Here is a 17,173-nt window from a genome sequence, read left to right on the forward strand (position 1 = left end):
CACAAGTGAAATCAGCAGCAGCCCTGCTATTTAAAATCATCTACCCTGGTGAAACCCAAGAGACCAGGAATGCTGCCTTTCTGGTCTTATCGAAGCACTGTAGGTCCACTTCGTGCTGGAGCAAATAGCTGCAACTGGAGAAGCAGCTCCCACCTAAAGCCGGAGCAAGTGCGATAGAGAAAACCTTGACATTACTGATACAACATCTTTTTGTGAAACAGGTAGCAATCTTCCAGCAGCAAAATAATGACAAAAGTTGTTTCCTTTCTTCAATCTTGTTATATCTGTCATAGGAAAAAATGCAACTCGCCAGAGCCAGTGCTCTTGGAAAATAATATGACAAATCCTACCCAGTGCCCTTGCTTCATTATCTGATGACTATCTGAGATGCAAAGTTGTTTCCTGTTGGGTGGTTTGTTGTTTTTTTTCAAAGTTGGCACTACAGAACCTATGCCCAACACACAGCATATGAGGAGTTGCATGAGGCATTTTAAGGCATTCTAGTAATGGGAAGTAAAACAGAGGAGTGCTTGGTGTAGAAAAGACTTAACTTTTCCGCTGAGAAAAGTTGGAATTACTGTTTAAATCTGGCTGAGTTTAATTTTCACTTTTGCTTTCAAATTCCTCCTAAAGAAAAATCTGTTGAGCAATCAGTTTGAACATAACACTTCTTACTGTCATGTAGCATAGTATCAAAGCTCATATTTTTTTTTTCACCTGACTTACTTATGGGGTTTTACATAGACTTTGCATTAAAATTCTGTGACATTAATCTACTGTTGGTGTTGGGATTTTCTTTTTTTTCTGTCTGTCCTTTAACTTCAGCCTCTTATTGCTTTTGTGATACAAAGTATCTTCATTTATTGCTATGCTGATGGGTTCTTGTGGCAATTTCTACTATAAGGTGTTTAAAAGTTTGGAAATGAGATACAGGCATGTAATGGCATCTCCATCTGAAAGACAATTGTTTAGACATAAGATTACAGGAACAGCTTTTATTCAAATTCCCACAAGATACTTGAATCCATTCCTGACACAGGAACAGTTAATAAAGACATCCTTAAACAAAAATTCCTTGAGTAACAGTAAGTCCAAAAGTAAAGTGTATCAAAGGCACCCAGATAACCTCTTCACAATGGTAAACCACACTTCATGACAGCATAATTCTCAGTAACTTCAAAATATGGTAGGTGAAGAGGCATAGCTTCCCATTGCTGCAGTGCCAATAAATCCCCGTGAGTTCACTGGTCGTTCCAAAGCTAAAGTGCTGTAACTTTCCTTTGAAGTCCCCAAAACTAGATATAAAAAGTGCAAAGTATGGTATGTGAGATGAAGAGTTTTCACAGCCCCACACTCCCGCTGTCCCTCGACGCTTTGGTAGTTGACAAGTATAGAACCTCACCCTGAGAGTTAAAATCATCTCCTTAAAGAAAGAAAAAGGAATAATATTATTTTTAAAATCTGCAATATTTTAAGCAAATAAATAGCCAGATTTAAACAACTCAATAGTAAGGAGTGCGAGCCCTATCTTCCTTGTACACAAGCTTTTCTGTGCTGAAATTAAAATGGTTTCTTAAAACTGTCATTAATTACAAAGACCTCCTGTTACAATCTTTTCAGGACGAAGAATTCTCTCTCTCTCTTATCTGTGGTCCAAATACTGAATTTTCTGTTACATCAAAGCTATCACTGATGATCAAACATATAAATGAAATAATGAAAGTGAAATTTGGTCAGATAGCATCCACAGTAATGCTTGTCAATAAAATCCATGCATGTGTATAGAAGTGTGAGAAACTGGGTCTTCAGTGATGAGGTCAAACATCCCACATCTTCAGTGCTGATACAGCTTGAGCTGTAAGTTAAAATGATAACATGAACAGTCCTTGTTCCTGTAAACAGGGACATGTGGGTCATTTCCAAGGGTGTCTGGTAAAGCATCTGTGGCTTTTTATGCTTCAACTACCTACTCATCATGGAAAAAAGGTTCTTTCCAGTGTTTCTTAAAAATATATGATGCTGAGAAATATAAATGTCTGTCATATGACTTACTGCATGTTGCACAAAGATTTTCGGTCATTAAAATGAAGAAGTAAAACAAAACCACAACAAGCAGCTAGCTCTCCTTTAATTTCTTCATTTCAGTAAGTGCGCAAAGGAGTCTAGAGCCTATAAAGTGAAAAAAATCTACAACAGTAATACAAAAACCCACGGGAAGCCACGCTGTGCTCAGACAACATGCACTGGAATTATGTCTGGACACGCACCAACGCTGTCCTCCAGATTGCTGCTTGCCTTGAACTTTTGTTTATTTGCACATGGCATAGTTCCACTGAAGTTCCATACCGGCACGTGAAAAATAAGAAAGGTCCCTTGACTACAGCAAGTGCTTATTTCTGAAAGGCAAAAGTGTTTTTCTGAAAGTGTAATTTTTAAATGTAGTATCTGCCAGTGGCAGTGGTTTGGACAGCCTGGGTCAGACGCAAACACTACAGTTTGAGGTGATATGGGAATCAGTGACTTTATGTCCTCTTCATGCAATCATTAGTAGTCATTTCACCTGCAGAAGTTATTTTTTAAGCTGGTGACTTCTCGATGTGTTTTTTGGGGGTTTGTTTGTTTGTTTTTAGCTGTGAGAAACACGGTGGCTTCTCAAGTGAATCCAGTCCTCGGAAAAGCCCAAAGCTGCCTATGTGTCCAGAAACTGCTATGTTTTATTTCTTCAGGCCACTCAGTCAACTGCATCACAGTTTTGCTCCAATTTTACTCTTTGAAAGAGAATCATTCATATTCCTGGAGCACATTAAGCAGCCTCAGGGCCTGGCCTCAACAGGCTATGTTAGGATCTGCTTGGACACAAAGGAATTACAGCTGTACCAAATAGCACCATACCTAACACTGACTACTGCCTCTCTCCTGAGAATACATTAACCTATGAGACTTTTATTTACAGGCAACAAAACTGATTTACATAAGTAGGTGTTTTAAGCACTTTCTTATCATACTGTGGCTTTTTTTTTTCAGCTCAATTTTAGTACAGACCAGTTTTATGCATCCTGGCACTTTTTTAGCCATTACCTTCCCTCTGCAAGGTAAAAATTCCTGGATGTCTAGGAAAGTCACAAACTCTTAAGATGAAAAGTGGCTCTATGAGTGATCTAATATTCCAGATAATTGAGGTATCATTTTATTTGTTATTAAAACCTGTGGCCTGAACCAAAAGTATCACAGACTGTTACCACAAATGTCTTGATGCCTTCCAAACCAAACAACTCTCTGCATGTTGAGGATACTACAACTCCAGTGAGCATATGGAGGTGTATACTGAGCTGTGTAGGCAAGTTGTTTGTACCTCAGTGAAAGGGAACAAACATTTCTAAATTTTTACATCACCTGTGGGAAAATCATAACACCAGATATGGCATTTTTAGAAAACTGAAGAAAAGTTGAATTTAAATTAAAAACTAGCCTCAGTTTTGATGTACCATTATTTAAGCTACCATCTAGAGATTTATAAAGATTTAGCTGTAAGAAAGAAAAAGCCGTAAGTATAGAAAACCCCAAGATTTACCGTTCTCATCTTTCAGGCTTAGCTTCAGTTTTCTTCTTCCATCTGTTAAAGTGAATATATACAAATGTAGCTTGAACATTTCCATATTTGCAAGAAATAATACAATTCAACAAACTTTTAGCTTAAACTGATCTTTAAGCACATTCATTATTAATTCATACCAAACACATAAACTTTTGTAAGCTTTTCTTTTACAAACTTTGCACCAAATTCTGAAGTCCTTAATAACAAAACCTTCATTTCATGATGACAAATACACTTGTCTATGTTTCTTGGAATCTATTCATATGCAAGAAAATACTCGAATAATAACCTGTTTGGTTTATTACTTTCCCACTACTTGCACTTGCAAACAAGGAAATAAACACGCCTTCTAATAGTCCAGTACAGCATAAAATTTTAGTTAGACTACCTTAATGGAGACTGAAATTAAAAGTTCTGTGTCAAATGCTGTAGCTACAATGTCCTTGTAGCGATGAAGAAAAACAGCATTCAAACTGTTTTTACAGCCCTCCTTACCCAAGCCAAAGATTGTTTGTGTTCTTTACAGAACAGTATCTGGTCAGATAAAAAAGTCCTTCTTCTCATATACCTCGTTGCATGTAAGTAACAAAATGAGGAAAAAGAAACCTAACTCAAATGGTGAAAGATCTCATTTAGAATGGAACTCGTCTAGAAATAAAATGTGTCCAAAATCACATAAGCTTGTTTAGAGTTACTAAAATTTCCATAAGGTCAACAGGAAAAAATAAAGAATAAGTGAAAAGAACCACTATCTGAAGTAAAACGTACCTTGTTTGGGTTGCCTACTCTTGAAAGATTTTCTCTTTTGAAAGATTATTAGTGCAGAAGGAAGGACAGTTACCATCACACACGTGGGGATGATAAATAAGATCAGGGATTTTTGTCCGCTGTGCTGTGTGCTAATTAAAGCTGTCAAAAACATGAAAAGAAAGTAAATTTATTACTTACAAAATAGGCATCATTTATGAAGTTGTCAGTTCTGATTCTCAAAAGGCTTGCTCTGACTGAAGAGAAGACTCTTAAAATTTATCAACGTAGTGTTTTACACTCATTTTATTAATACTTTATTCTGCAATATTACTGTAAGAAGCTTTACAAAAAGTGAATAAAATCTGTTATATATATAACGTTTGAGTGACAACTACTGCAATTTATCTCAGTCCCATTTGAAGAACAATTAGTTAGGAGTCTAGATCAGGGAAGACACTCATGCAGTTTGAAGAATTTCCACTGTACTGGCAGTCAAATAATGGTAATTACCCTGAAATTAAAATATACAGAAGAATGACAGACTGGCTTGTTAGATTGTGAGGTAGCTGAGGCTTCAAAGGTGCAAGTAATATTGACTTATTTATTTTCCAGAGCATTAATATTGCACTGTCTTCCGGAACTGAATTCCAGTGATAGATTATAGGACATGAAGTACATACACTCTCTGTCTCATACAAGTTCAAGGTGGTACAAACCTAAAGTGGAAATGTGACCTGAGGTTTCTCCATCCAGTTCTTTATTCCAGAACACGCAACTGTAGTTCTCACTCGCATTTGGTTTGAACATCAGAATGCTGGTGACGTTGTAGAGGCCGTCTGCGGTCAGTGTATAGGTGGTATTTGCAGAGCCACTGAGATTTAACTTCTTCTCATTTTGCCAGAAAACCTCTGCCAGAGGAAAGCCTTCTGACTGGCACATGAAAACAAATGTGTCTTCACCTGGTTTTCTCATTACTTGAGTGTTTATTCTCCTGTAGGACGCTGTATGAGAAGCAGTAGAGTTAAATTAATTTATGCAACAATAGTAATTTTCTCACTTCACTTCCCCTCCTTCTCTTTATTGCCGAATTTTGTCTTCGGCTGTATCTGAGGTACACTTATTTGAAATGATGAAGAATGCTTTCTAGAACAATTCAGTGCTTGTTATTCAATCTTTCTCACGCCTACAGTGACAGAACTTCCTCCACTATTTAATGCAAAGCAGCAGTTGGCACTGAATTTATAATGTATCGATACGAAGGAAACAAGTGCAGTCTCATGGGACTCTAGTTTCACTTTTTGAATATGCCACTTCAAGAAAAAGCCTAGTTTTAATGTTTGTTTTCCCATAGCTTACAAATGAGCGTGATATTTTCATCATATTAGTGCAAAATGAACTTAAAATTTTTGTGAGGACAGTTCAGAGGAACCAGTCTGGGTCTTAAAAATAGCTGTATCCATTCTTGCATTTGACAAAGCTCATTATTTAAATGCCTGGGTGGGAAATGAATGCTGCCTTGTCTCACACGGGCATACTGCAGTTAGTGGGAAACACCCAAGTCCTTTCAAAGGGACGATCTATCATGCTATCCAGTAATGCCTGCCTTCAGTTACTGATGTCCATTTGGCTTTGATGAACACAAATCACATGTCCTTGCTCTGGGAGCTGCAGTCACTTGGGAAATTCCCAGCCACATGGGTAGTTGCAGCAAGGCTCATAAGTAAATTAAAGTACCTCTGAGATACTTCTGGGAATGGCCAAAGGTGGCCCAACAGGGCAGAGGGTCAGATGGAAGGCAGGGGATGGGGGCACTGGAGAAAAGATGTTGGAAGAAGCAGAAGGGATGAAGGATGGAGGTGGAGCAATCGCCCTCCCTCTCTGGCACAGGCTGCTCATCAAGAAGCTCAGCAGGCCCTTGAACCAAAGACTAACCAGCACTAACACAACTGCTTTTGTTCACCTGGAGGAGGAGCACAGGGACTTGGTGCAAGAATTAGCAACAAATTCCTCCAAGCTATTCAATTGGTACAGGCCAGTGGGAACTTAACAGGGACATCTCAATGAATGTATACTTACATTCAGTTCAGCCACTAACCTTTTACTTCCAAAGTGATGTACTTATAGTCCACGCCCTGGTAGTCAATGAGGCAAAGGTATGATCCTGCATCTGTGATCTTCACACTGGTGATCTGAAGGATAGCTCGTCCTAATTTCAGTTCACTGAGCAGAAGTGCTGCTCTTCCTATGGAATCATGATGTTGGGATGGAGGGAATACCTTCCCATTGCGGAGTGTGTACACCTCTTTTGATTTTGACTGGCCCTGCTTTTTTTGTTCCCAAACAACAGTCAGAAGTTCTAGGTTTAATGAGCCATTCACAGGGAATCTGCATTCCATGGTCACATTGCTCCCATACTCCACAACGTACACTTGTTGAGGAACTTCAACTGTAAACAAAGCTACAGCAGGAAAAGAAAATCATTTCGTTTGTCATATTAAACTGTTATGGGTTTCTTTAAACTTGAGCAAGAAGGTATCATGTAGTCATGCACATGGTTAATGGTTTGACTAAAAGTTCTAAACCTTTTTTGTCCCTCTTCACACTATCATTTGTACGATGTGAGCAGTATTTGTACCAAATGATCTATATTCTGCATTGATTCTGTCTGAAAAACAAGGACAAAATGAGCAAGGGTGGTTTTTTTGACATTTTAGAAATAACTTAATACTGAGTCAGTGATTACACAGGGACAACTGTGAAACTATGGTTGTATCATACATGTCCTAGGCTTCTAGTAATGGCAACAGTTAATTGTGGAAATAGTAAATCTAACTTCATTGTCCTTTACAAAGAGAAAATCCAATGTAACTCTTCTGAAACAAATAGAGTTGTGCTGGATAAGCGCTTTAACTTGAAAGAATTGCTATGTAGCAATGACAGTCTCCCACAAGCCTGGGACCATGTGAGTATCATCTGATGCCATGCATCTTCTCAGATACAAGCACAAAGTATATCAAAAGAATCTTTTTAGCCATTCACCAAATCTGAAATTCTTGTTGTTGTGAGTAGTTTACCATTTTAAAGTGTCTTCATAAGGCAGAGTTATTTATGGTACATAATTCAATATACCTTGTTACTATGTTCTGTATTGAATGTACCGTATATTGTTAGATATAATTCAGAAGCACTTGGAAATATTGACAGTGACATTCAAAAGATAAGTTCATGCAACTGTTTGTGCATTCCTTTTATTTCATGGATTTATGAATTACTTACAGGGAAAGCTTTGATTCCTCCTAGCAATGTTTGTTTATGCACTTTAAGACAACTAAAACAAGGGAAAAAATCATGCGAAAAAGTACCAAGCCCCTTCTGGGTTTCAGCCAAGCTGCTCCTGCTACAGGCATGGACAGGGGAATACAGCTGGGTTTACTTCACTCTGTGTCACACTGAGGTGGTTCTAATTTACAATTGGCTTAGATTGCCTTGGTCATCATGCCTGATAATGCTTGAAGCCTCAGCTGTCAATACACCATGCTTTCAAGAAGCCTGTTGTGGAAAGTGTGGACATCTGTCCTGTGCTGAGTTAGTACATAATGCCTCCTGAAAGATGTTGCAAAGCGGAGGATCCAGGCATCACTGGCTATTCATGCAAGTATCACTGGAGATGCTGAAGCCCACGTGCTAAGGACGCGGTTGTATTTGCTGCATTGGTTCTCCTAGTGGAATTGAAAGTAACTTTATCTCTCACCTGAACCCACAGAGATGTGTGTTTCCAGCAAGAGCATTGGGAGGATCTGGAACATTTTCTTAGGTGGATCTGAAACAAAAGTAGGGTTGCATCAGAACATGCCACAGCTACCATCTCCTGCTGAGATGGATTAGAGCCATGCTAGGCTTCGAAGACTACTGCAACTAAATATCAGAAAAAATAAAAACAAACACTGCTAGACTTTCATAAGGTACCACAAGGAAAATCCTGACTAAAACAACTTGTGCACACATGGGGAACCACTGACCTGTGTCAATGAAGGGAAAGAAAACATTTCCACAACTTCACTTGTGATGCTTTCAGGATGTGTAGCTTGCAGGCAGTCTTAAATAGTCTGACACGGCATGCTTTTACAACAACTTCACATGGAAACTCTACTCATGAAAAATAAAAATCAATTGCAGTTGGCTTCTCACATCAGGGAGAGCTTCATAAACATGCACAAGCAGACTTTTTAAACTCCTTGAACTGATATCTATCTAGTTTAAAAGATTGCTGACCCTGACTTTGTTTCAACTCTGCTTTGCATATTTTTTTTGAGGATACTTATTTTCTGAGTTCTTTAACCTCAAGACCAGCAGATACCTGGAACTCAGTGCGAGGTACTGGAAATCCTGGGGTGGGTAAATTAAAGTTTGCTTCAGAATGGATTAGATTTTAAGACTTAGTGTTGTTAAACCTTTCACTTTGCATATGGCAGAGCCTGACATGTGCAAAGTACCTTTTATTACTGACAGTAAACCAACAGCCCTGAAATGATATAAAAGGAGGAAGTCCAGTTCTAGAATGAGTTTATTCCTGTTCCAGTAACAAGCAAACTATTGGTCATGCTTTTGTATACAGATCAACATAGCAAAACAAAACAAACAAACCACAAACAAACAAAACAGGGATAATATTTATAACAAAACTAATGAGATAATAGATAAAAAGGAAGCATTACTTTGAATAAAGCATGCTAACATATAGTATAACCTGACAAAAATAGTGAAGGAGATACAGAAATAAGCATAAGGAAGTAAAGAAGAGAAGGAGCAGCTTTAGACTTCCCCAGAGCTAGAATTACTGGAGAGGGTTTTTAATTTTACTTCCTCATTCATTTGTGGCTCACCTCAAAACATTCTGCCTCTGATTTTCTCAGGTGCTGAATTTTTCTGATTGCTTCTGCCTTTGAGTTTTCAGTACCTCAGGAAGGCAGGCTCAAGATTTACTAGTCAGCAAACAAAATTAGAGGACTTTTCCTGGCAATTTAGATCATAATCTTTTGATATCACAGCTAAAGGTGACCTTTATATTACTGATTTGCAAACTACTGTAAACAGACTTACTACACAGAAAAAAAAGCTAATTGCCTTTATCAGAGGACTGTCTGAGATGCCACTGCTTAACATGTGATAAATCATAATTACTGTAGCTGTATGAGAAAGGGGGTAATAAACAATATCAGCAGCAGTACCTCCATTTCTTGTATGCGGAAACAAAGATGCTGTACAGCCTTGACAGATGGATTAAATTTCACTCATTATGTAGCCACCACAGTTTTTCACAGTTAATACTATAGAGAAATCTATGCTCCTCAGTCTCCTGCTATGCTCAGTTCACCACACAGTCTATCTAAAAGCAGGTACACATAAATGGAAGAACTGAACAAAGAATGGAACAGTATTTTACACCAATGTTTAGATTTCTGGATTAGCTTCACTGGAGGTTCACTTCTCTTTTGAATGTCCCTCACTTGAGGGACATGTGAGGTGATCTGCTGTTTTTATAACTCAGGGTACCTTGTGGCAGATGCACTCAACCCCCTCCCTTCCCAGCCAAACCAGCAGCCTGAGCTGTAGCCAGGCCAAGAACTCCTTTTAAGTAAGCCACAAGGAAACAGAACAGTGCATTGAACACCAATACATTGTGGGCATAGGGAGTCTCGTGCATACTTTTCCTACTGTATGCAGTTTGACTACAAGTCAGCTACTTCATTCCATAAATATGACAGCCTGGGTGAGCCCACTTTGAGCTCTCTCTGCCAAATAAGCTGGCAGTATGGTGATGGTTTTGCTACTCACAGGTCATTGGATAAGCCAAACTGAAGTTTCATGCCAATCGTTTAACTTAAGTAAAATGCATGCTAAATATAATGAATCATCTAGAAGTATAATATACTCTTTGCTTCATGTTTCGTAGTAAGCTGTAAGGTTCTGCTCATATTTACCAAAAGCAGCTATAAACTACACTGAACACTTGCAAGATAAGGCCTGTTTTGCACTTCGCTGAGAAGAAAAGGATTTATTCAGACAAAACAGCACTGGCAAGGCTATGGACTGTAAACAATGTCTACAACTAAACAAAACAAAAGCACATATGAAATCAATGAAAATGATCCAATTGGAAGCAAGAAGAGCCAGAGTGAAATATTGCTATCGGGCTGAATCATGCTTGGGTTGGACCTCTGCACAGGTACCCAGCTTGAGCCAGCCCTCCTGCCATTCTACTCCATTAGTTTTATTTAGATTTTTTTCTGAGAATTTTGTTTCCTGAAAGTCTGCTCTGTATACGGTTATCAGGCCTCACCTGAAAGTTTGCCTCTGAAGTTCTAAAATACCAGCTCTAGAGCAAATGGTTATCAGGGAGGGAACATCTGAAAGTTTGCTTTTGTGAACAGATGCAGGCCTCCCCTGAAAGTTTGCCTTTGGAGCTCTAAAATACAGATTGTGGAGAGACTGGTTATCAGGGAGAGAAGAATCCTGAAAGTTTGCATTGCAATGTATACAGGCACCTGGAGAGAAGGTAAGCAGCATTCAGCTTGGCATTCAGCATTTCTCCCATGCAGTAAATAACAGAACAAACCCACCACCAAACTCTTTTAAGTCACAGTTCTCTTTGAGAAATCTAAGTATTGTTCTGCAGTAAGCAGAACCCTAAATTAATCCCTTGCAACATGGAGAATGCAGAGCATGTATCTTGCATAAAATAGGGGATGAGAGAGTTTTTTAAATATGTGTATTGCTGAGAATAAAAACACAGAACAAAAATAAGGGGATACATGATCAAAGCCCCAGCAAATAGCAGTCAAAATCAGTAAACATCAAATAAGAGTAAACCTTGCATGACCAGATGCATTAGAGTGAGTAGACCATGACACATACCATAAATAAGTAGAAGAACCAAAACAGGGAAACATTTTTGCTTGTAATACTGAAAGCAGAGTCATGGAATGCTTGTGGGGAGCAGCGGAGACCTGTGTTACAAGGATCAAGAATCTATCAGCAAGGATATGTATTAGAAGTATCGAGCAAGGACAAGAAGTATTAGTAAGGACATGTATTAGAAGGATGAGGAAGAAACTTTTCACAATGAGGGTGGTGAAACACTGGCCCAGGTTGCCCAGAGAGGTGGTGGATGCCCCATCCCTGGAGACATTCAAGGCCAGGCTGGACGGGGCTCTGGGCAACCTGATCTAGTTAAGATAAGGTGGTTGGACGAGATGACCTTTCAAGGTCCGTTTCCACTCAAACCGTGCTGTCATTCTATAATCAAGGAACTATCAGCAAGGCTCTGTACTAGAAGCCATCCTTCTTTATTTCCATGTTCTTACGAGTAGATATCAACCTGTTGCGCAACCTCAGTACAATCTACCCGTGCAACTTCATCATGTGACTCTGCCAGGCATCCTGACGTGTTTCCATAAAGAAGGTCTGCACTAGCATCTGGAAAGTGATTTCTTATGAGCTTGCATTCATGCTGTTACAGAAAAGCCCTCATTCTCTCCCTGTCTTTTGTAAAACATATACCATGCCCTGTTATGTAGCAGTCCTTTTAACACAACAATCCCAACAAGTTCATGAACAGAACTGTCTTTTGTTTTTTCCTGTAAGCAAAAGGCCGTTTGTAGTCTGGTCCTCATCTGTGTGTTACAGCTTCACAGGGATATAACTAAGGAACACTGCACTATAAAAATCAGCACTTAGTGGTTCTGGCTGCAAAGTCAGGAATTGAAATCCATATTTGAGAACTGGAAGAAGCCACATGACATTTCAACGGCAATTTGCATTCTGTCAGCAAATGAATTTCCCAACCAACCTGCAGAAGATAAAGCAAGTTTTCACCCAGTGCTCTGTGATTATGAAAATGAAGCTGAATAAACCTCTAAGTGTTGATGTTATGAAAATCATAGCATCAGACATTTAAAAACCATAATAGCTTTTTAGGAGTTATAATAGTGCCAACAAAGATGTAGGGTCCAAAAATCAAAATTTGAATGAGAACAATGAAAACAAAGGCATGACAATATAAATGGGAAAAGGGAGCAATATAATCTTCTTTCTATACAGCTTTTTCATTTTACTCGAAGTGCTAAGTTTAAACTGATACATGACTCTTTTTGGCCCAAAAGGAACATAATTCTAATAAATATTCTTAGTGAATGCTGAGTGAAATCCAGAGGGCAATGATAATAAATTGCTAAAATTCCACCAGAGGTGAAAACAAAACTGTTTTCTTCCTTTTTATTCAGTGGATCAAGGCTATGACTTTGGTGCTTATATCAAACAAACAAACAACAACAAAAAAAGTCATTTTTGGCCAAAGGAATGCACTATCTCACATAAAATCTGAAGTGGTTTCCCAAAATTCTCCTGGTAAGGAGTGAGAAAGCTGTTTCTTGTTCCCTCATTAAATTTTGATTTTGCATTCCCATTTCAAACTACACAAGCTCTATGCCCTAGGCCACAATGTTGTTTTCAACATATTATTCAGTTTTCAACATAAAATATAGATTTCATTCTCTTCTACAGACAGAAGTGAATAGGTGCTTGTTCTAACAGAGCTGTATATGATAAGGATGGTTTTAGGAGGTAAAAGTGATGGCAAAGGGGAACATCAAACTCTGCTATGTGCTTAAACCATGGAGCTCTTGAGTAAAATCTAGGATACTTTTTTGAAGTAGCTGTGGTTTGTATAGATCTCTTTGGCATATGTTTATTATTATTATGTCTACTGGATCCTATTTGCAGGTAGCACTCAGGTTGTTAAGCACAGTGAGTTGAGAAGGGAAGCTGGCACCAATCTGGTCAGAAGTGTTAAGATTGATTTGACCTCAGTTAGTGATAACTCCCACAATGTTGACAATATTGAAGAGTTTGCAAGAAGCTTTGTAAGCAAAGGAACATGGAAAACACAGAATATTTTGCTATCTTCTCCTCAGTAGTAAAGATTGAAACCCACATCTGAATAATGTGAACTGTGATTTCAATTCTGTTCCTTTCATCTGTTTATCTGAAAGGTCATACTGCTTTCCTTAGATAAAAGGATCATCTTAGTATAAGACCTAAGACCCTCTGTCACCACCTTTGGTTAGTAGCCTTGCTATAATTGTCCCTGCTCATTGCAGAGGGCTTGGACTAGATGACCCTTTGAAGTCCTTTCCAACCCAAACCATTCTATGATCCTGTGATAGGTATTGTAGACCTTGTTTGCACTGTATTTCCCTGCAGACCAAGTTAGAACATTGACAGTACTTGTGATGTGACCATGCTCAGTTTTAGCAGGTATAACACAGGTGTTCTTATGAAGTTCCTGGAAGAAAGTGGGGACATTGGACCCCACAGCTGGGAGGAGGACAGTGACATCAGCAGGCTGGCCAGATGCTCACTGCCCACCTCCACGTGAACTGTCAAGCACATTTCAGCAAACAATGTATTGCAGGTAATCTGAAAGACTGGTTAGGAATCTTGAGCTGATGGACTTTGTTACAGATTTGAAACAGCAATCTTGCTATTGATGGTTCATTCCTACATTCAACATTTTTGCTCTGCTGCTGACGTACTCTGTAAGGTTATAGAGATCAGCTCAAATCACTCTTTTCCTATTCCTTCTCCTTCTACAGCCTTTGTATTTTTGTACTGCAAAGATATTGCATGCACAAAGCACAATGCAATACCCACAAAGATAAACCACCTGAATATGAGAACCAATCAAGCTGTGTTAACATGGCATCTTACCATGGCTCCTTTTGGCCAAAAGAAATTGCCAGAGCAATATCAGGCTAAAGTGACTGTACTGCTTCTCATGCCTAAGTTAGTTTGTTTTGATGTAAATCAGATCTTCCTGCATTAAACTGAGTTTTATGGTCTTTTTGTTGGAAAACAGACTGTCTTCTCATATACACATGTACACTGCAAAAGACTGAAGGGTCCCAGTCACTGTTTGCTTTCCTTGTCTCTCTCTGTTACTGAAATTTCTTTGTTTTCTGTGCATCTTCTGATTTCAAAAGCTTCTTTCCAAAATTTTCACGTTCAAAAAGATAAAACCTCTTCAACTTCATCATGAAATGACCAAAATGATTTTTATTTCAGTGAAGGATCCAGTAAGTAAACAAACAAACAAACAAACAAACAGTCTTTAAAACCCTAGGTCGGAAAATACTTAACAAATAAACAGCAGAAAATCAGCATTAGATTCTCATACAAATGACATCTATTCTATACCTCACATCAGAAATAGGGTAGTCTGTTTCTGTTTCAGGGATTTCATTAGAAAATAGCAATGCATATTAACATTTGTTCAAAGCTTGTTTCTCAGGCCTGTCTCAGTATGTCCTGTAAACACAGTCTTCTGTCCTCATTCTCCTCAGCCCACCTTAACCACGCACCCTCTCGCCTGCTGTTCCGTATCTGCTGTTGCACCCTCATTGCAGTCCCTTGTTGTACACCTCACTATGCAGTCGTTCTACTGTTTGCATCACCTGTGACAGCCTATTTGCATCATTTTAGTCTCCATCTCACTTCAGCTTTCAGGTGAATAGATGTCCCTTGTCACTTTCGTCTTTGCTCATCCTTGCTCTGAGTTTTCACTTTCCCTGAATTGTTTGCTACCTGTTTTATCTTTTTCATTGTCACCTTTTTTGTTCAATGTCAAATACAATAATTCTAATATAACCTCGATTTTTTTTTTTTTTTTTGCCATAGATATAAGGATAAGATTCGGTTGAAATTTTGTAGCAGAAAATGTCATTTAAAATGCAGCTATTTATTCTGGAGAACACACGACTTCCAGCTCTTAGCAGCAGCACTGAAAAATACAGGCTACCAATGTGTCATCATACACTGCAGATTTTTTTTTCGTCTCTCCAGCTGCTGCAGATTTTTCAGAGAAGCACAAGAAATTTTCCTCTTCCTAGCCTGTGCCCCTCCTAGGAATGCAGAAGGTGAAACTCCCCAGACTTGCTGTACAATCAAAACAACCTACCATATGAGGTAACAACAAAAAGAAAGTAAGAGTGAAGATATAAATACAACTAAATACAGATTTTTTCTTTTTAATTGTTACAACTCTTCCCTGAAATTCAGAATGAAAGATGTACAGATTGCAACAGCCCCATGTGTAAACCGAAGAGGTTCACTAGCACCACTCTTCTGCCTTCACCTATGACAAAAAATTGAATTGAAATACAAGTTCAGCATTTAAAACTCTTTATTCCCCAGGATTTGAAGTTATGTGGACCTTTAGGGTCTGACTTATGCAACCTCTTGAAAATAATTTAAGCAAATCTTAAGAATGTAGGAAAAAAATCTGCAATCCATCAGTCAGAAATACAGTAAATACCAATTTGCATTTTAGCAGTGTTATACTCACATCAGATCTTTATGCAGTCATTGGAAGAATCAGGTTCATATAACAGCTAAGATTTTCAAAGTTTTAGAAAGTAGCTCTAATCCATTTGCACGATAGCAGAAGCTATCCAGCTCTCATGATCAGTTTAGAACATGCACTGACAGCACAGCTTATAGGCTGATCTTATTTGGCCTTGTGTCACAAACCAAGTGACTGTTAAAAGGAAATCACCAAGTTTCTTAGGAATTTGTGAGTAGTTCCAGTTTCATGCTGAATGTACCCTGAGTTCAGGGTTCTGTATTGCTAAGAACATACATCCAAAGAAGTTTATTCAAAACACTCTGTAAAACTTATATGCTCAAATTCTACTTTAAACTACACACATTGTTTTTTTGCTGGATTTATACTCATTTAGAGCAGTATACAGACTTGGCATCTGAAATTGCTTTTACTAGGACTGTTCTGCATTAATGAAAATATCAAGTTACATCTTCTTAACTTTAATCAGATTAATGGTTGTGCAGAGCCCATAGGCATTTTGAGGTGAGAAAGGCTGGAGATAACCCTCTGCCAGAGACACTATAGCAGATGAATGTCCCGGTTGGAGTCATGGTGATTCCCAGCAAACACCTTTTCAGAATTCCAGTGTCCTACTAAGGGAGACTCTCTACCTGCAAGAAGTCCTCAGGGAAGCCTTGTTTTGTCAGTCACTGTGTTCCTTCTCTTCTGATGAGCGCCTTCCTTGCCTACCCCATCAACAATACCCTCACTTGTTTGCTGAGGAATCTCTACCTCCTCTGCTTCTAGGTGTCTAGTTTCCCTGCAAGTATTGAGACTTCTGAAAGAAAAACAAGAGTTCCTTGTTCTCTTCCCACCTGGCAGAAAACGTGCCCCAAAAGCTACTTCACAGTCACCATCTTCTACACGTTCTGAGCCAGGTCTGGCTACTCTAAGTTTTCTTCAGGTGTTCCCGTTTTGGGACAGAGAGAAAGAAAGATCAGTGCAATTGCCCAAGAGCCAGTGACCTTCCTTGGGCACCTCATTAACCCAGCACCACCTGGCAGGGACTTGGCTGGGAAAATCACCTGGATTGCAGGATCAGAGAAATAGAGAGAGAGAAACAAGGAATCAGGGATAAGATGCTACTAAACCAGAAGTCCCATGGTTAACATCTGCAAAAGCAGAAGTTCCACTGTTACCATCTCTGCTATTTTGCTCATTAGGCCATGCTTGGACGATGCACCATTGGTACGTATTACTGAAGGATCTTAAAATTTGTTTTTTGGCCAAAAGGGAAAAGGGACACATATTCTCCATGCTGCTCCATGAAAAGCCCTGCAGGTCAATAGCAATGTAATTGTTATTAGTAATGGTATTCATATTCTACAGAACTAAATGCCACATCATGAAACAGGCCACCAGACTGGTTCATAATTACATTTTTCAAA

The 17,173-nt window shown here is 38.8% G+C and overlaps 1 protein-coding gene across 1 annotated transcript; it reads right to left on the reverse strand.

The window, feature by feature from the left end:
• Positions 1-988: 988 nt before the first annotated feature.
• Positions 989-15,865, reverse strand: LOC136115481 (programmed cell death 1 ligand 2-like). The gene is made up of 7 exons (XM_065861624.2): positions 15,747-15,865; positions 8,097-8,165; positions 6,441-6,803; positions 5,062-5,346; positions 4,364-4,504; positions 3,572-3,613; positions 989-1,423 (listed from the first exon to the last, which is right to left on the reverse strand). The coding sequence occupies exons 2-7, from the start codon at positions 8,149-8,151 to the stop codon at positions 1,341-1,343; spliced, it is 969 nt and encodes a 322-aa protein (XP_065717696.1). The 5' UTR covers positions 8,152-8,165; positions 15,747-15,865; the 3' UTR covers positions 989-1,340.
• Positions 15,866-17,173: the final 1,308 nt, after the last annotated feature.

This window comes from Patagioenas fasciata, chromosome Z (assembly GCF_037038585.1).
Source record: "Patagioenas fasciata isolate bPatFas1 chromosome Z, bPatFas1.hap1, whole genome shotgun sequence".
In the NCBI taxonomy this organism is placed as follows: Eukaryota; Metazoa; Chordata; class Aves; order Columbiformes; family Columbidae; genus Patagioenas; species Patagioenas fasciata.

Bases quoted from the DNA above. Each gene is read 5' to 3' on its own strand.
- LOC136115481 (XM_065861624.2), bottom strand. From the start codon at position 8,151: ATGTTCCAGATCCTCCCAATGCTCTTGCTGGAAACACACATCTCTGTG. The intron at 4,505-5,061 runs GTTTGTACCACC...TGTTTTTGACAG, and splicing joins AGGTCACATTTCCACTTTAG to CTTTAATTAGCACACAGCAC. The intron at 1,424-3,571 runs GTAAATCTTGGG...TCTTTCTTTAAG, and splicing joins AAGCCTGAAAGATGAGAACG to GAGATGATTTTAACTCTCAG.